General features: G+C 31.8%; 1 protein-coding gene across 1 annotated transcript in view; it reads right to left on the minus strand.

Moving 5' to 3' along the window:
- Positions 1-15,048: 15,048 nt before the first annotated feature.
- The window catches only part of LOC113371307 (synembryn-A), a 38,277-nt gene continuing 31,977 nt past the window's right edge, over positions 15,049-21,348 (minus strand). The window contains exon 9 of the mRNA XM_026611940.1: positions 15,049-15,253. Within this exon, the coding sequence (XP_026467725.1) occupies positions 15,086-15,253 (168 nt within the window). The 3' untranslated portion in view covers positions 15,049-15,085. The remainder of the gene's footprint in view (positions 15,254-21,348) is intronic.

Below are 21,348 nucleotides of genomic sequence, written 5' to 3' on the forward strand. Positions count from 1 at the left end.
ACTATTACAAATACAGCGGTGATTGAATATACTTGTTGACTGTTCCGCTGCATTGTCTAGACTGAACTTAAAATTACTGGGTACAGTGTTCATACAGGAAGTATTTAGGTACAAAAATGAGCCCTTGTGCGAATGACCCAGGCCAGAGGCTGCAATATTCTAAGAATTGTAACACAATACCCGGCGTCAAGGCACGATGCACTGAAAATGTTAAGCCGTCAGAATATATTCTGACCATATTGCGCCCCGAAAAAAAAAAAAAAAATAAATTTATTCTACATATTGTTTCCTATAGTTACTGTATATATGTATAAAATATTTCTAAACAAGCTTCGTATTAGTATAATGTTAGTTTCATGGTCTATTGAAACTATTAAAGAATATATTTTTTAGAAATAAAGCCAAATAAATCCTATCTTAGTTCTAAATTTCTTAATTAACATAATTGATAAGGATTTAACAATGGTAGAAGTAACATAACAATAAAAGTGGTAGAAGTAACATAACTAAGTAAAATTATTAATTAAAATCTCGATTTGGTAGTGGACATATTCTTGTTATAGGCCGCACATAAATCCAGCTTTGGTTTTACGGTTACTACGCGTACTTAGAGGTGGCAAGTTATCCTCTTTTACTAACACTACATCATTTACTTTATTTACATCGTTTATAATATCAGGTGTTTCTAATTGCCATTTGTAACGTTTTGTAACAAACTTAAATATTCTATACCATTTTTTCCAGAGCATATTTCTTAATCGAGTTATATTATGCCATAATGAAAGTTTGTTAATATTTATATTTACAACAATGGGTTCAAGAATAGCAGTTAACGCGTCACCTATCAGAAAGTAATCAGAATATAAAATCGTGGGTTCAGATAAATCTTTATTGACGCCAGTGATTGGACGAGAGTATAATTCTTCAAATTTTAGTGGTGCGAACACTTTTCGTTTGCGTGATACCCTACAATAACTAACAAATTTAAAGCAAAAGGCAATAACAATTTGCAAATTATTCAAATTAGAGAAATTATCGAAGCTTTTGTTAGAAAAGGTACACAGGAAAGTATATCGAATAAAATCCCGCTTAGGCCAATTGATAGTTTTATTAACTTTATATTTTTCTGGCCAATAATATGTGTTTAATCTTAATCGATGTGGTCCACCATACCCCCAAAGATAGCATTCGCGTGAGTAAGCAAGATTATCTGCCGAATGAATATGTCGCCAATTAATTTCTAATTGCCACAATTCTTGTATAATTATTCTTGCGCTTACCGCAAAGGAAGAAGTCAAAACAAGTGGGTCAAAAGCATTTTCAATTGATGATAAAATATTTTCTTTAATTAATTGTAGTTCAATAATTACTTCATTAGAACATATTTGGAATGTATCTGAAACGCGATTCCAATAAAGTCTCAATAATTTTACAAAATTTTTATCATTCCTTATGTCAAAATTTTCAGAATGCTCGTTTTCTAAAGTTGATATTAATACATTATCATTATTTGCGACACAAATGTAGAGGGTCAAATTTTCCTTAAAAAATGATGCTATTAATTCATATTGTAATTCAACTGACTGTTTTAAAGTTTCGTATAGACCTTCGCGCCACAATATGCGTTGTAAATCTTGGTCTTCTTTTCTAACCCGAATTTGACGAACTATTTTGCCTATATCAGCCATCAAAATTGATTTGTAACTTGTAAATTTTAACAGAATCTCGCTTTGGTTAAACTTTGAACCCGTATAAGGTACTCCAATTAAAGAATTTTCGGCAGATGTTATATGTGAATTAACAACTATGCGAGCCTTATCAAGATTCTCTCCAGAAAAATTACGTTTAATTTCTCGTAATGATAAACCAAGATTTACGTTAGCACTGGACTTTTCTACCCGAACATGATTAACGGAAACCTTTTCAACCGGGCCAGAATTATTTCCAAAATTTCCTGCTATAGCCCAACCGAAGACTGTATTTTGTAAAATCGGTTTGTCCTGCCCGAGTATAATTTTCTCATTCAAAAGGATTTCAAAAAATATGTCAACACCGATTAATAACTCAACTTCCCCTGGACTATTAAAATTATGGTCCGATAAATATATATTTTTTGGTAAAGAAAATTTAGATTTTTCGATGTGCTGCGATGGCGCATAGTTTGAAATTTTATTTAAGACGACAAATTTTGATTTTTTTGATAACTGCCAGTAATATTTGAAATTGTGCAATGAATAAAGTTACTGGATCTAACTGAGCTGTCATCAACGCCGTTTAAAAGTAAATTAGAATTGTGCAATTTAAATCCGAGTCTATTAGCAAGATTTTTGGTTATTATACTTACTTCTGAACCCGAATCTAATAAGGCTCGTATTTTAATTGGTTTGCTGTTTATATCACGAATAATTAAGGTAACGGTGGGTAAGATAGTACTATTCAAATTTATGTTAGTGTGCATAACATGCGATGCTATTGCCGTCGAAAATTCGGGTGTAACTACGCTAGAAGATGCGCTAAGTTCATTGTTTTGATCGCCCTCTGAATGTAGTAATGTATTATGACGTTTAGGGCAATTTTTACAATGAAATCGCATGAAGCACTTTTTTTGAATGTGTCCCTTTCGGAGACAATTCGTACACCTGCCGTTTTGTGATATGAATGTTAATCTGTCGTTTACCGTCATATTCAAAAATCGTGGACAATAATTAATGGCATGGATTTCTCTGCATAGAGGGCATAATTTCGACATTGTTTCTTCTTTTGTATCAAATGTACGCTTCTCTACAATTATATTTTTAAGACCCGCTTCCGATTCAATGCCGTAAGAGATTTCTAAGGCCGCCCGACTTTGTTCAAGAAAAGTAAATAATTCTGTAAGGGTCGGCAGATTTTTGTGCGCTCTATTAGAATTGAATTTAAGTCGCATAGAGAAATCCAGTTTATTCAATAGTAAAAATGTCAGTAAGGTATCCCAGTTATCAACACCAATGTCCAAAGCTTTGAGGGAATTAATAATTTGCTGAGCGGAATTAATGAATGTCTTTAATGTGTCCTTAGTTATGTTTGAAAGTTTCGGAAAATCAATAAATTGCTGTAAATATGTATAAGTTATGACACATTTATTTTCAAATTTACTTGTTAATGTATCCCACGCTACTTTGTAATTTGCGTCGCTTAGTTGCAAATTATTAATAGCCTCAGCGGCATCCCCGATGAGGTGTCCCTTTAAATAATAAAATTTTTGGACATCGGTTAAAGATTTATTGTTATTAATTGTTGATACAAATAAGTCCTTAAATCCCGTCCAATCTTTATAAGAGCCGTCAAACTGCGGGATATGTATATTGGGCAGTTTTATTTGCGCTTCGGGAGTTACATTAAATTTTGGTAAATTAGATGATTGCGCTATTAATCTGTCAATTTTGTACGATACGGTTTCATATAAAGTTTGAACCACTGACGTCTGATCTGAATAATCATCCGAGTAATCTAATTCATCTAATATTTTCTCGAATTCTAAATATTTGGTATCGAGACGTTTCTTTACATTTTCTAGCATGTTAATTGGTTCATCAATAAAATCGGTATTCCCTAATTTTTCGAAAATTGATTTAATGTATGCGCATTTTCTTAATAGTTTTTTCACTTCTGCCATTTTAGCTTATTTAAAAATCTGACTGATTATAATTTAGAATAATTGAATACTTTGTTAAACAAAATATCTAATACCTGACGCGTTAACTGTTACAAATTCATCAATATAGTTACTACTGAATGTTAATGCTTATATTATTCAATTAAATAACATTCGAAGAATAGTAATAAGTAATTTAAAATTGAGTAACGCTTAACTTATGATAAATACAAAACCTTTACGAACAAGTATTAGTTAAAAATGACAATAACAAATAATAATCAGTAAAGTAAATATAAAGATAAATAAACAACGATTACAACGTAGTCGTGAAATTGGTCCAGGAAAGTATGAGCTGCTCTTCAGGAAAGTCCTCAAAGTCAGCACTCTGGATTCAGCTGAATGTTTCTGGTACTGGATTGGCCTGGTTAGCACGCTGTCCAGGAAAGTATGAGCTGGTTCCTTTATAAAGGGATGGAGTCAGCACTCTGGATGCAAATACCAAGTTACCAAAATATTGAGTCTCAATATTAGTCGAAGATAATTTCAGTTGCTGATCTATCAGAAAATTGATCTGGTGTGCCGGATGTCCAGGAAAATATAAGCTGCTTCAGATGAAACACCAAAAGATTGAAGTCAGCTCTCTGGTTTCAAAAAATGCACCACCGTCTCGGATATTAGATCACAAAAAAACCACGTAGAATCAATTGGCGGGAAAACACGTGCACTTATTAAATTTTATCACAGTTTATCGCGATACGTGCAAATTACGTGCTCATAACGCACCACCAATCAGAATTTAACACAAACACAGAATCTATATCAGTAAGTAATCCGTACAAAGTTCTATTAATTTACCGGTATTCACTATACAAAGCACTAACCGGGCACTAGTTGAATTTATAACAAACTTAATATACGGCTCGAAGATGACCAATGGTTGGGCTGGCTACCATCAGTAATTAATATAAAAAGCGGACTGTAAATAAATAATTGTTATCTGACGATAACCTTTCCAATTTTGAATATTACTGAATAAAACCACTGTGATTGGTATAAATCTATATTAATATCTTCAAACTATTACAAATACAGCGGTGATTGAATATACTTGTTGACTGTTCCGCTGCATTGTCTAGACTGAACTTAAAATTACTGGGTACAGTGTTCATACAGGAAGTATTTAGGTACAAAAATGAGCCCTTGTGCGAATGACCCAGGCCAGAGGCTGCAATATTCTAAGAATTGTAACACAATACCCGGCGTCAAGGCACGATGCACTGAAAATGTTAAGCCGTCAGAATATATTCTGACCAGTTTCCCATCAGAAGGGACATAGTGCCAAGCAAAGCAACTGTTGATCAGGGACGTAGCGTGCATTGGCGGGGCCCCGTATCAATTTTTTTTTGGGGGGGGCCTCTCTGATATGCCAGAATTTTTCCACCAAAATCTTCACTTATCATCAATATTTATCCGAAATTTTTACAAACAATTCAAATTCAATACATACAAACATTTACAACTATAGCCATCATAAGCTATAAATGATTTAGAATTAAATCATAGTTTTTGATAAAGTTTCTGTTTCTATAAACAATAATTATCTAATGCTGTATCTGTATCATCGAAGTATTTAACTTCTCGAAGGAAAAGTTAATATTTTTTTCCAGAAAATGTTTTTTTTACAACGATAAGCCGAGCCGATTCCTTGAAATTAGGAGGAGAAGAGTGCTAAAATTTTCGCCCTCATTTCAAAATCTTAAACCGTTTGGAATATAATATATCGCCCGGTTTTTTAGCAATTAAGTAGTTGTTGAAATTAAATTGACGATTTTGATAAATCTTTCCATGATCATAACTATCATAGATACTAAAATATTATGAGCCTGTGATAAGACGATAAAATAAGAGTAAAAATTTGGAATAATTTTTTTTTTCTTATTAATTTTGATAAATATTCACACATATCGTAAATACAGAGTTTTCTAAGGCTTACATCTGATTAGCTAATTTTTTATCAGTTTTATATTTGAAAATATCTTTCAGCCTCTTTGCGGTTGCAACTGGGTAAAGTATGCAAAAATTACTTCGGGAAAATTGTATGCAAAACTATTGAATTCTGTCATCAAAATAAATAAATAATTAATTTCATATTGTAAACATATTTTAGCGAGTTTACAATTGGTTATAAAAATTAACAGAGATGATCTTACTGTATTTAGACGAAAGTTTCATGGAGACAGGTGTTTTGCTAAATGACTTTTCATGATTATTTTGACCTTTGTTATTTGTGAAATAAAATGAAAATTCGTAAGATTTTACTAACTTTTGCGCAAGTTTAGGGCCCCCGTGCCCCGTGGCAGAAAAAATAAAACTCTTTGAAATAATATAATAATTTTACATTTCTCGCGTCTTTCTTTAATGACATTAAATTTGATTAAACAAAGTTTTCACTATTAATAAGCTTTTTGGTGAAACACTTTTTATATTATTTTTATTTGTTTACGGACGTTAGGGGTTCCCCTGGCTCGGGGGCCCCGTATTTTTGATACGGCTGATACGGCGGTAGTTACGCCCCTGCTCTTGATACAATCACAGCATCTAATAATTTAAACACAGCGCTATGGCCAGGTTTATTAGATGTGGCCCAAAACCCGCTAACAAGCTCCATGTGACGTTGTAAATAGTAAAGTAGATCCCATGGCTAAACTGTCAGAAATAATTTTAGAAAACGTCAATTTACAACGAAATAAGTCATTGAAAAGCCTTGAAATACTGATAAATGAACTGCACAAGATTGTCAAGTCAAAGTCAAACATACATAAAGAAGTGAAGATAAAAACAAGCAGCATAGCGGCAAAATGAAAAAAAAAATATTGATCTAGACAACTACTGGATAGAGGAAATAGGCCGAACCATGGATGATAATGATGAAGTAATGATAAATGAAGTCTGAAGTGGTGAAACAGCCCCTGTAGAAGAAAGTGAATGGCAGAGCACAAGTGGGTCACAAAATAGCCAACTGTATAAATGCATCAAAATGTGTACTATGCGCTGAAAATGGAAACACTAAAAATGTAGCATATCACGCCGGCACTCACAGGTGTCCAGTATATCGGGAGGCCTTGGAGAATTTAATGAACACAAAACCATGAAGATAATGCAGCTAAACATGAATCATTGTGAGGCTGCACATGACTTGCTTATGCAGACGGTAAGAGAAATGAAAATTGATATTGCCCACATGTCAGAAACTTACAATCAACTGATAGGCCTTGGGAAACGGACAGTACCACCAAAGTTGTTATTTGGTCCTGTAGCAAATTTTGTTTCCAGATCGCCGTTAACAATAGCAACGCTGGGTTTGTAGCAGCATTATTAAATGGAATACATTTATACAAATGTTACGCTCCACCTAGTCCTTCTTTGTCATATTTTTTTGATTTCTTAGATCGATTAGTAGAGGATACAAAACAACACCACTCTGTGTCTTCAACGCATTGGCGGTAGGCTGGGCACTTTTAGATACCTTTACAGCAATTGATGTTGTTTTATTAAATAGCGTTGATAATCCAACCTTTGTCAAGGGCAGTGCAAGCTCAATAATAAACCTTACTGTTGTTAGCAATAGCCTCGTCAGAGAAAATTGCAATTGGAAGGGACTACAATGTAATCACCTGGAAAATATCAACGAATAGAAACAATAGAAGACATGTAAAGATTTCTAAAGCCATTGGGTGGAAAATAAAATTTTTTGATGAAAGCGCCATGAGAGTAGCCTTAAATTGCAAACTTATTATTTCAGAATACGCAGATGAGCCTACTAGAGAGTTGATGGAGTGTTAACCGAAGCCTGTGATATCAGTATGACTCGAAGCATGGCATAAATCAAAGACAATCTGTGCACTGGTTGAATGAAGAAATCAGCTCTCTTTGTAAAGAGTGCATTAAGAAAAGAACGATCTCTCAGTGAGATTAAAGTCTCACAAATTTTGCACAACGGGCAGTGGAATACAAACAGGCACGTCGGCAACTAAATAAAGCTATCATAGATATTAATGTTAGTTAGATTAATCTGCTGAAAAGAACTTCTAGATGAAGTCGAGAAAAACCAATGGGGAAGGCCTTTTAAGATTATAATGTCTCGCCTCAAAAGCCAGCTAATGCCTTCACCAACTAGACCACGCCTATTGAATAAAATAATAACTACTTTGTTCCCACGACAACCTAATTTAAACTACCAAGTAACACGTGTAGAACTGAATAATATTCCACCTATAACACTGCAAGAACTGATGGAAGCCTGTCATCGGGTTGGGAATAGTAAGGCACCGGGATTAGATGGAATTCCTATTATCGCCTTAAAAACATCAAATATGGCATCTTTGACAGTGCTTCTTAATGCTTATAATACATGTATAAAAGAAGGGGGTTTTCCACGAAAATGGAAACAGCATAGATTAGTGCTTCTTTCCAAAGAAAGAAAACCACCAGATGAACCATGCATGCTGGATACAACGGGTAAAAATTTTGAAGAAATAATTCACAAAAAAATTATAAGTATGGTTTTTACAAAGGGCGATCAACTATCGATGCTATAAACTTCTATGCGCCGATTAACTTGGTAGTTAATACCGCCAATGAAGCAATTGCTGGAACCAGATAAAAGAGGAGTGCGAAGAAGTACTGTCCTGCAGCTGCATTGGATATAAAAAATTCTTTTAATTCTGCAAACTGGAATTGCATTATGAATGCACTTCGTGACAAGAAAGTGCCAGTATATCTTTGCAATATAGTCGCAAACTACTTTACAGAAAGAATTTTAATGTACGATTCACTCGATGGTACAGAAGAATATAATATAACAGGAGGTATGACGCAGGGCTCTGTTCTCGGCCCTTTGCTGTGGAATATTATGTACGATGGCCTTTTGAGACTTGAGATTCCAGCATGTGAGAAACTAGTAGAATATGCAGATGATGTAGCCATAGTAGTTGTCTCTAAACAAATTGATGAGATCGTAAGTCTGAATATAAACTGAATTGCAAAGTTCAAACTATTTATTTAAAGTATATAAGTTTTAGAACTTTAATCCGAATTAAAATTAAAATCTGAATTATTTTATATAAATATCTTTCTATGTTTATATAAATATATCAAAAATTAGATTATCAAAAACTACACAAAATGCCATGACATAGATCATTGTTTTTTCTACAAATTTTGTTGCCTACTCGATTAAAAAATAGAAGGGCTTTTCTTAGGGTTTTCCCGGCAATTATTCGATTTTTTCTCGCAGTAAGAACCATCCTTGGACATGAACAAACATTTTAAAAGAAGAATTGGCCAAATTGGTCCAGGCGTTGTTGAGTTATGCGCTTACCAACACATTTTGCGATCCCTTTTTATATATAAGAATAAGTATATTATTTTATTGTAACATGAGTCGGAAAGGAGATATCTTTAAAAACTAATTTTTGACACAATTTTCAAAGTGAATTAATTTGTCAAAGCCTGTTCACATGTGCTCTGTTCACCCTGCCATCAGCAAAATTGTAAATGGAGAAGAAAAAAGCGCGTGGCCGGCGAATTTTTTTACTATGCTTCAATTTGCTTGATATTTTGGAAATAAGCTAATCTTAATATTAAGTTGAGAAGTAAAACAATTTGCACTCCGTCACCACCCCCCGCATTAATTGGGTTATAACTATTTTAATTCTGATTTTATAAGAACTTGTAATATACTATTTTAAGGTAATTAAATGAGCTACAACTTTCTCTGTTATAAATTTTACCATAACTTCTCTTATTTTGAAACGGCGAAAGGTTAAAGGGCTCGAAAGACACTCTGGTTGGACAGCCGCGCACTCAATAACACACAATCATAACTCTATCAATATTTGTGTAACAGAAAAATAATAAAAAGCAATAATTAGTCAGAAAAAGACCTTGAATTTTTAACTATATATCTTTATACGCATATTTTTTCTTTCAAAGATAACAATGAGAAATTGTTTTTTTTAATGGATTTTTTTCATGAAATCATGAGTTTTTTGAAAATCGTTTATACTAAAGTTTTGTGGTATTTTTTAGAATCCATCAAAATCTCCTAAACCAAGTTAATTCTAGATGGAATACGATTATTTTTCATTTTGGTGGAAGTGCACACATAAACTATTTGATTTAAATGAAAAAAACATTGTATGCGTCTTTTATTTGCATGATAGCTCACTCATTTTATACGCAGAAGTACTCATTTTAAAGTTTATTTCGAGCACTATAAAACCTCATATGGCGACGGCAACGGTAAAGAAATAGACCGAAAGTTAGTGAACCACGTGGAGTGTGAGCTGAAGGAGTATGAACCGGAGATGTGTTCATCAGAATTGTATGAACCGGAATTGTGAACACGAGATGCGATTGACGAAGAGCGTGGCGACAATGACAGGGTTAACAAAGAGTGCATTGAACAAGAAAGGATGAAACAAAATAAAAATAAAAACAACGAATCAGGTGATAAAGAAGAGAAAATCTAATGGATTTCACGAGAGGCATAATAGAAAGGACACAAAGTTAAAATGTAAAGTGAAAAATGGCAATGATGGGAATGGTGTGATGGCTTTGTTGGCCGATTGAAGGCCATAATTTGTGCTGAAGATGGGCAATTAGAACAAATTTTCGATGTTATTTCCGAACTAGGATTCGATGTTATTTCCGAAATTTTTTGCTTTTGAACAATTTTTTTTTTAAAAAAAAAGAAAAAATATAGTGCTTTTCTTTGTTGCATTACATATCAGCCACTCTGATTATAAATAGGTGACAATAACGCTAAACATTTTTTATGGGGTTCAAGATTAAGCAATACAAGAGGTAAGTAACTTCATAAAGCTAAAGCTATCTGTGGACTTAAACACTTATCTAAAGGTGAACCAACTTACTGGCCTGGAGACACTTATGAAATTCCAGACCTTCTAGACATCTGTATATGGTTCAATAAATAAAAAAAAAAATTCGGTAAAATTTTCTAAATATATTGACATGTTATGCTGCACCTTTAAAAAGTTAAAATCACTCTGCTAATGCGATAGTATTCTTAACAAAAATATCACTGATATGATTCTCTATTGTCTTAACCTGTCCTGACATTGTTACCAAAAAAACGTATATTATTGTCATTTTTTTCGGGCAGAAGAAAAAGTAATAAAATCATGACATTGAATATGGTTATTTATTGTAGTTTAAATTTAATTCGAATTTTCTACAGTATATGTTAAATTACATTTTGAAGTGCCCATCATAGCGTATTTAAAAAATATCAATTTTTGTTTGTTTTGCGAGCACTTTATTCAAAGTCGTTAAATTTCAACGAAAAAGCGGATAGTAATTTGTTAATAATTGATGAACAAATTAACATTTAAAAAATGCGCTATTATGTGCATTTAAAAATATACTGTATTCAAATTATTATATAATACTAGCAAACCCGACGAACACGACGAATTCGTCACCAGATGGTTTCGTGAGAAAGATGAAGAAATTTTTTGTTTATTTTATATTAGAAAAGGAAAAATGTGATTTTATTATAAAACAGTAATGAATTTATTTCGATTACAAAAATGAAGTGTTTTTTAGTTGAACTTCTCTAAGTAAATGAAAGTGAATCCGCAAATTATCCGTTTCATTGAAGTGCTCTTTGGTAAACCACATTTTTTGTTTTTTGGTCTGACGTTAACACAAACAAAGCTGATGGTTTTCCAACTCGTGAACAGGCAACGTATAACTGCCCATGTGAAAAACAATGATTTTCTAAATAATCTATTTGATATTTATTCCGCAAACACTAAGCGATTGGCCTTGCGACTTGTTATTGCGAACGCAAGGCGAACTGGAAATTGCAATCGTTTGAAGTCAAACGAAAGACCAGTCGGAATTATTGTTATGTCACCAAATCGCCAGCAATTTTTGATTTAATGGTGAAATTCAGTGCGTGTATATCATTATTCTTTGCTGCAAGAATTGCTCGTTGACTTAACTTAAATTGTCGATATCAGTTCGTGCGTTCTGGAGTTATTTCGTCAGGAAGGAAAACCCGACTTATTTTTATATATATAGAAGATAATCTATTTGAAATTATTTAAAACAATTGTTGATTATTTTTATTACTCGAATTTTTAATTACGGTGCATGAAGTTCCAGCAATTTGCATTAGGGCACGATGCCATGCACCACTAATTTTCTTAGCTATAAACCTTGCGGAGCCCGAGACCTTTCCTACAAATGCTAAATTGTCGATATCAGTTCGTGCGTTCTGAAGTTATTTCGTCAGGAAGGAAAACCCGACTTATTTTTATATATAGAAGATTATATATTAAATATACTGTAAAAAAATCGAATGAAAAAAAATTAAATTGTTGTAGTGATATAATTGTTGACAGTTTAATTTTTTTACTATCAATTTGATATCCGTACAACATACAGGTGTCTTTTTATTTTTATATTTTTTTCTTTTCTTTCCTTATCGGTTTTATATTAGAGCGCCTCCTACTTCTGGCGCATCCCACAAATACCTTTCGGCATGCTCAAGACGTTTATAATCGTCTTCATATTTAGGCTCCAATATTAATCTACAAAACTATTATTATTTATTAAATATTTATTAGACCATCGATGAAATTATTCCCGGCAATATCAGCCGCAATATAGACAATGTTCATATGTGCTGACTCTGTACTGATTATCTATTGGTTAAAAATGCTTTTACAGTTTCTTCATACAATATAAATGCTTCATAATAACATTTGTTAGTATATTTAAAAAAATACATGTTGTAATTTTGCTTTATAATGTTTTTTGTTAATGTATTTGAGCGGTGTCGGTTCGGAGCAGTCTGACGCGCATGGAAAAAAGCTCATAATTACAAGTAAAAAAAGAAAGTTTTAGGTATGAAATATTTTTCCTCGTATTCTAAAAGGTTCAAAGTATATTTTAATATCTAATTTTTATGGTTTTTCAAAAAATTTACAGTGGTGTAACCTCTTAAGAAAAATTGCTGGAACTATCAGTACCGTAATTAAATATTCAAATAGTTAATAAAAGAGTTTAATAACAATTGTTTTAAATATTTTGAAATAGATTATTATAAATACTTTCAAATAAATATATTTTTTTTCATATTTCATATTGTAGCGGCGTTATCTCACAATAAACTCAATAAGGTTTACAATAGACGTCAATATATATAAACAAAACCTAATCAAACCCAGTTTGAATGTTAATTTTGAAATATCTGAAATATTACGAAAATTTAGAAATATAATTAATATGGAAATTTTAGAACATTTCGAAATTTTGATGAAATTGCTGGAGCTGCCTTTTCAAAAAACTATTTTTTTTTGCAGCGCCAGTTGGTTGATACGTATCTGTCCAAAATGTGGTGAACACTTATTTGAACTCTGTTTAATGTGATACTTTATGAAGCCATTCGTGTTTTAATCACTATTATATATAGGGACAATTTTCGTATCTGTGTTCCCATCTTTGGCATTTTTCACTTTGCATTTTAACTTTGTGTCCTTTCTATTTTGCCGCTGCACGAAAGTGGCTCTGCGGTATTCTGGCCCATTCCAGGCGTAGCGCTTTTATGAGATGATCGACACTTTCATATTTTTTAGTGCGAACCTTACTCTCCAGAATTCCACACGCGCAAAAGTCCAACGAATTGATATCCGGAGAATTTGGTGAACATTGTGCTGTGGAATTGAAGCAAGGCCTACTTTTTAGGCCATTCTTGGTTGACGCGTGCTGAGTGCGATGGTGCTGACTCCTGTTGGAAAGTCCATGGTCTTCGGCCGAAATGTTTGTCTGCCCAACTTTTTTAGGTCTTTTGTACATTCTCAGCCACCAAAGCTTTTTTACCATTCCAGTCATTTGTCTGTTCTCAGCCATTCATATGGCATTCATATGGCATACAGTATATATAAAACATTTTTTTTATATAAAAACAACACTAAATAAGTCTATTAATTAAAAATATATCTAAAATTCACAAAACAATTATAAATTCTTTTTTACACATTGCGTGTTCTGTTCTACCGACGGAAAATAATTCAGAGTAAAAAAAAAAAAATAAAAAAAATAAAAAAAATAAATAAAATAAAAAAATAAAAAATAAAAAAAAAAAAAAAAATAAAATAAAAATTCGACCGAAAAGGGTTAATACTACCTTTAAGACATTTACTTTGATATTAATAATTCCAAGTAAAAAAAAAAATAAAAAAAAAAAAAAAAATAAAATAAAAAAAATAATAAAATAAAAAAAAAAAAAATAAATAAAAATTCGACCGAAAAGGGTTAATACTACCTTTAAGACATTTACTTTGATCCCACTTTTACTTTAAGGTATTTACTTTGATCCCACGGTCGATGAATACTAGCAACCATCAACCGTTACGGTGGCGCACACCAATCAAACCATTACCGTCGGTGACACTTGAGCTCTGGTGGCTAGTCGAAGGTGTAAATTCTCAGCTGACCTGCTTGGGCTAATAAACCCAATCATTCTGTTTGTTCTCACAAATTAGTCAATTTTGAGTGACCTCTCATTGTGGAAACCAAGGTAGCAAGCATCCTCGTGCAAGCAAAGCAATTTCTTGGTTCTTTCCAGTCTAAATTTTTTGCTAACAGATGCAGCTCTTGCATTTATGGAACTTCAATGGCTTAATCCAACCTCATTTCTCAATATGTGTTGCATCCGTTCTCGCGATTATTCATGAGTCATTTTTCTATCACTGTTGCATAGATTTCGATCAATTCTGTTTCCATTTATTTTCGTCGACATTTTGGTCGCGATGCAACACTGCCAGTATTACGGTATCAAGCAATGGTACAAAAAACAAAACAAAAATTACTTTCAAATGCTGAAGGCATGGAGAGCTCTAACGATAGCCAATTTTGGTTTTGCAGGCAAATATAAAGTATTAACACACTATATAGCGCTTGAATACCATCGCGAATAACTGTTTTTAATGCTGAAGGTGAAAATGCTTTTGTACGCTTGTATACAACAAAATAAGCCGTCACTGGAATAAATCTACCAACTGGCAACAACCCTATATACATATTTTTGAAAACAATACATTTAGTTAAAGAAACAGATATTATCATCTACATAAATAATAATAAATAAATAAATAATAAATTATTAATCATAAAATTCAAATATGAAACATTTCGAAATTGGAGTAGAGTTGAAAAATGCACTTTGCTATTTATTTATGAAATATGAAAATAGTAATCGTGAAATAAAAATCTAGATAACAGATTCAGGACCTTTGTAATATATAATAAAATAATTCAACAATAATAATATTACAATACATAACAATAAAATATATTACATATAGTATATTTTGGCCTGATTTATTACGAATAAATTACATGATTGCTATATGTTTACTTTCTACAGAGGTTGCTTGAATCTTTTGATAATTCATCTTGCAGCTGAAGAACATGGTCAACTGGTTCTGGTTTTCCATCAGCTCCAATCCTACAAGGGCGGATTAGACCACCCTTAGATAATTGGTCTATTAATTTGACTAACTCCATTGCCTCATACTCTTTCTAAAAATAAAAGTCTAAATAAGATAATAATAAGCGAAGTTATAGAAATCATTATGTGGGTATTTCTATTGCTATAAGTGAATAATCAAATATAGAAACACGAAGTCTCAAATATCTTTTACTAAATTGATCTTCCGGAAAAGGCATATAATAAAAAGAATTTCCTTTGTTAAGATTTCTATAAAAAAAACTGAAATTAATATTTGCATGCAATTATTATCTCATATTGCATATGCAATGTCCAATGATAATTTTTGACCTATCTTTCCGAAAGGCTATTGAGTTCTTCCCGCTGTCAACGCAAGTAAAATATTTCTTGAATTATTTTATTTCGTTGATCCGTTTTCACAAAATTCAGACTTAAGGTAAAGATACCATATTACGAGTAGTTGTTTCAAATAGATAATTATAAATAATGTAACTTTCATTCTCCTTATTTATGAAAAGTAAATAAACAAAACTTAATCAATCGAATTTAAAATGAAGGATATTTCTAATATTTATAAGAATTGAATTTAACTGAATTGCAAAGTTAAAATTATTTATTTGAAGTATATAAGTAATGTTTAGAACTTCAGCTAGAATTAGAATTAAAATCCGAATTATTTACCGATATTCAAAAAAAAATTTTTTTTTTAAATATTAAAACTAGTGGGGCGCATGGCATCGTGCCTTATGGCAAATTTCTGGAACCTCCTGTACCAAAAAGTATTTTTTTTTAAAAAAGATTAACATTTTTGAAAAAAATTACTTTGGAAAAAAGATTTTTGAGAAACTATAAATTTTTGACAAAAATTCACATTTTTTGAAAAAAAGACTTTGAAAAAAAATTTTTCTTTAATTTGAAATATTTTGGAAATTCTGAACTTTTTTTCAAAGCAATCGTACTGCTTTGACTGCATAGAGACGAAATATCAAAGCGCGTAAGCGCCGCGTCGCCGTCTAACGGATAAACATTGTCACGGAACCCATAAGAATATGAAGAAAATTTATACTTATTATTAAAATCTCTATAAAATATCTGATAATTTGATGTGCTCATTTCTAATGATCCTTTTGACCGCCAAATGGTAATTTTTTTACTTTTTTCACTAGATCTCCAAAACCGCTAGACCTGCCTTCCCAAAAATTTGAACAGTTCTTCATCTTGTCAATACAAGTAAAATGTTTTTTGAATTATTAAAAGCAGACGCTCTGATCTCTTAAAAACTGAGTTGCCGTTTGTGGTACTTTTTGCCCCGTATCTTCGAAACGGCTAGACCTACTTATACCAAAAACTAATCAGTACGTCTCCTTATCAACAGCAATCGAATGTTTTTTAAATAATTGAAATCGGTTGAACCCCGTGTTCCCGAAATCGTCGACGAAAATTTGTATCCGCACACGCACACACACACGCACACACACACGCACATTTTTTCTAAGGAATGCCAAAATGTTCAGAAACCTCTGAAACGTAAAGATATACAAAAATCTTACTTTTTAGATTTTTTTGCGATTATTATAACTTGCACTAAAGAAGTTAAAAAATCCTCAAAAGCAATTGTTATATTAACTTAAATAAATTATTTTTTGAATCATTCAAATCGAATGCTTAGTTCTCTCAAAAACTGACATTTTTAGCACTTTTGGCTGACACATCTCCGAAGCCACATGACCTCTCTTAATCAAAAACTAATTATCACACCTCCTCATCAATAGGAATCGAATGTTTTTTTAAGCTTTTGAATCTGATAATCCGTACGCCCGAAATCGTCGACAAAAAAATGTCTCCACACATACACACATCCATTTTTTCTGTGTTTTGCCAAAGTGTTCAGAAACCTCTGAAACGTAGATATGCAAACATTTTCATATTCGATTTTTAGCCCATTACTATAACTTACCCTAAGGTAAGTTAATAAAAGCTGGTTATAATTATCAATACTGAAAGTTTCGGCAAATAAATAAATCAAAAAAATAATATGAAACAGTTAAGGTATAATTTTTAACGGCAATTAAACAAAAATATAAACTTAAGTAAAATACAAACATTAAATAAAAGTTACAATTCTGCCAACTATAGTAAATAATCTATAAAGCAGCGGTTTCCAACCTTTGGGACGCGCACCCTCAGGGGTGCGCCAGGCTGTTCTAAGGGGGCGTGTACATCTGTTCCAGAATACTATTTTCGAAAATAACCGAACATTTTTGAATTGATGTTAAATAATAAACAAATCAATTTGTAGTCTGATAATATCAGTTGAGTATTCATAAAATTAAATAGTTTATAAAATTAAATAATAAAAATGTAATCATTTAATATTAAACATACAAAAATGTATTATACACAAAACTGTTTCTAGTAAGATATGCAAAAATGATTACAAGCTCGTGAAGCGCAATGGTACAAAAACAGTATTATTAACTTGAATAAAATCTAAAACTAGCTGTAAGTGGAATTCTGTCTTAAGGCAATTAAGGCATCGTGCCTTAAGGCAAATTGCTGAAACTTCCCGTGCCAAAAATTATTATTTTTTTAAAAACGATTAACATTTTTGAAAAAATTTCACTTCGAAAAAATAAGATTTTTTAGAAATTTTAAATCGGACAAAAAATTACTTTTTTTTGAAAAAAAAATTTTTTTTTTTTTAAATTTTTAAACAATTTTTTTTATAAAATTTTTTTTTTGGAAAAAATGTTATCTTCATTTTGATATATTTTGGAAGATCTGAACTTTTTTTCAAAGCAATCGTACTGCTTTAACTGCATAGAGACGAAATATAGAAGCGCGTAAGCGCCGCGTCGCTGTCTAACGGAAAAACAATAGTACGGAACCCATAGGAATGTAAACAAAACTTATACTTATTGTTAAAATCTCAATAAAATATCTGATAATTTGATATGCATATGTCTAATGTCTAATGATTATTGTTGACCGCCAAATGTTATTTTTTTTTAGTTTTTTTTACTAGATCTCTGAAACCGCTAGACCTATCTTCATGAAAATTTGATCAAATCTTCATCTTGTTAATACAAGTAAAATGTTTTTTGAACTATACAAATCGGACGCTCCGTTCTCTTGAAAACTGAGTTACCGTTTTTGGCGGTATTACCGTATTTCCGGAACGGCTAGAATGTTTTTTGAATTATTCAAATTGCTTCATCCGTGTTCCCGAAATCGTCGACGAAAATTTGTATCCGAATACACACACATGCACGCACACACACACACACATACATCAATTTTCTCCAAGGTATGCCAACATATTCAGAAACCTCTGAAACGTGAAGATATATAAAAATTTTCATTTTCGATTTTTTTGCGATTACTTACCCTATGGAAAATTAATTATAAATAAATCAATTTATCATCTCCAGAACATTAACAATCGTCATTTCATTTCGAATCAAATTCCAAAAAAAAAAAATAGTTGCCAAATTTACACAAAATTGAAAAAGTGCTCCCGCATAGTCACAGTCTGAACGCATTTGCAAATAATTCTGTGCGACATTTTCACTTATACTGTGCTCAGCTTGGCGGCATTTTCACATTTTTCAATAATTTTCACAAAATTGGAAAAGTGCTCCAGTACTCAAACAGTCTAAACGCACTTGGGTAAACATTTGTACCAGAGTGGCGCTTAGACTGTTCTTAGCTTGGGTGATTTTTTGAATTTTTAATCCAAAATTACAAAAAATTTTTTTTGAAAAAAAAATTAGAAACAAAATTTTTTTTTTCCAAAATCAATTATTTTGTTGAAAAAAGCAGGAAGTTCTTTGAATCATTTAAATCGGACGCTTAGTTCACTCAAAAACAGCAATTTTTTTTAAATTTAGCTCTGTATCTCCGAAACCTCTGGGCCTACCTTTGCCAAAAACTAATCAGCACATCTCCCTATCAATAGGAATCGAATGTTTTTTAAACCATTCAAATCGGTTGATCCGTTCTCTTAAAAACTCGCTTTCTATTTTTTGCACTCTTTGCTCCATATCTCCGTAACGGCTGGACCTGCCTTTGCCAAAAACTAATCAGCACATCTCCCTATCAATAGGAATCTAATGTTTTTTAAACCATTCAAATCGGTTGATCCGTGCGCCCGAAAACGTGGACGAAAAAACGCGGACATACAAAACACACACACACACACACACACACACACACACACACACACACACATCCATTTTTTCTGAAGTATGCCAAAATGTTCAGAAACCTTCAAAACGTCGAGAAATGTAAAAATTTTCAATTCCGATTTTTGGACGATTACTATAACTTACCCTACGGGAAGTTAATAATAAAAATTAAAATTTAAAATATAAATATTAATTTCAAATTTAATTTTAAAATATTGAATTTAACCGAATATTGTTAAAATCTCTTTAAAAATCTTTTAATTTGATTTGCACATATAAACTAGTGGTGTATGGCATCGTGCGTTAAAGCAAATTGCTGGAACTTCCCCTACCAGAATTAAATATTTGAGGAAAAAAATTCAGTAGTCAATAAATATTGAACATTGATTAATAACAAATGTTCTAAACATTTTCACTTTCAGTGATAATTATAATCACTATAAGATATATATCTTACGATATAGAATAAACCATTTGAAATATATACATTTTCAAACTGAATTGTAAATTTAAAATTCATATTTGAAGTATAAAACATTGTATATGTTTGAAAATTTTGAAAAAAAAAAAGATTCGGATAATTTTGAAATTTGCTTTAACCGTATAAGTAAACTTTAAATATTAAAAATCTTGGTACAAAACCCAACCAAATTGTAACAAAACTAGTTGGTATTGGTATTTTGCCTTGAGGCAAGTTACATAAACCTCCAGATAATCGACTTAATCAATAAAATATAAATTAATTTATGAGTTATTAAAAATATTTCGAGTGGATTTATCACACATCATTGAAAACAAATAAACACTCTATCCGATAGAGTCTATCGTTACACCAAGTAAATCGTCTAATTTTAATTTTAACAAACACCAAAAAAACTACTCATTTTCTCAAACCTTGATGAATTTTTAAAAACTACTTGGCGTAAGGCCGTAATATTCTATCAGTAAGTTCTATAAGACCATGATATATATCGCCAAAAATAATTTTTGGCGATTTTGATTTGACAAATGCCAACAAAACAATACCAATTTTTGCTTTAAAGGATTTTTAAAATTAAACGACTTGTCGTAGGATTGTAATATTTTAATATGATCTATAAGACTATGGTATCTACCGCCCAAAACAAATCATAGAAATCGTGGAAAAACAATTTTTTAACTTTATTACAAGAAAACGGTCCGGCCGATCTTTACCAAAAACTAATCAGCACGATTCCTAACCAATATCATTCGAGCAGTTTTTGAATTTTCAAAAACGATTCAAAATTGCGGGCTAAAACGCGGACGAAAAGTTTTTCACTTTCCTGCTATTTATAAAGAAACGGCTTGGCTGATCGTCGCACACATACTTTTCCCAAATTTGGTCTCATTCGATTCAGAATGGCTTGAAACGTCAGAAAAATTAGCCAATCGGATTTTTTTTATGAAAACAGTTAAAAATTAACAATTAACTTCGGAAACTTTATCAAATACCTGATAATTTGATGTGAATATGTCTAATGTTCATTTTTGGCCGCCAAATATCTTTTATTTTTACTTTTTTCTCAGTATCTCCAAAACCGCTGGACCTGCCTTACCAAAAATTTCAGCAATTATTCATTTCATCATAACAAGTAAAATGTTTTTTGTATCATTCAAATTGAGCGCTTCGTTCTCTCAAAAACTGAATTACCGTTTATGGCACTTTTTGCCCCGTATCTTCAAAACGGCTGTACCTGCCTTCGCCAAAATATAATCACCACGTCTCCTTATCAAAAGGAATCTAATGTTTTTTGAATAATTCAAATCGGTTGATTCGTGCGCAAAAAATGTAATCGTGGACAAAAAATTGTATCCAAACACACACACACACACACACACACATACATCCATTTTTTCTAAGGTATTACAAAATATTCAGAAACCTTTGAAACGTAAAGATATATAAAAAATTTCATTTTTGAATTTTTTGCCATTACTGTAACTTATCCTACGGGAAG

This window comes from Ctenocephalides felis, unplaced genomic scaffold (assembly GCF_003426905.1).
Source record: "Ctenocephalides felis isolate EL2017-DRISC unplaced genomic scaffold, ASM342690v1 CF-g0.4_SCAFFOLD_01492, whole genome shotgun sequence".
Lineage (NCBI taxonomy): Eukaryota > Metazoa > Arthropoda > Insecta > Siphonaptera > Pulicidae > Ctenocephalides > Ctenocephalides felis.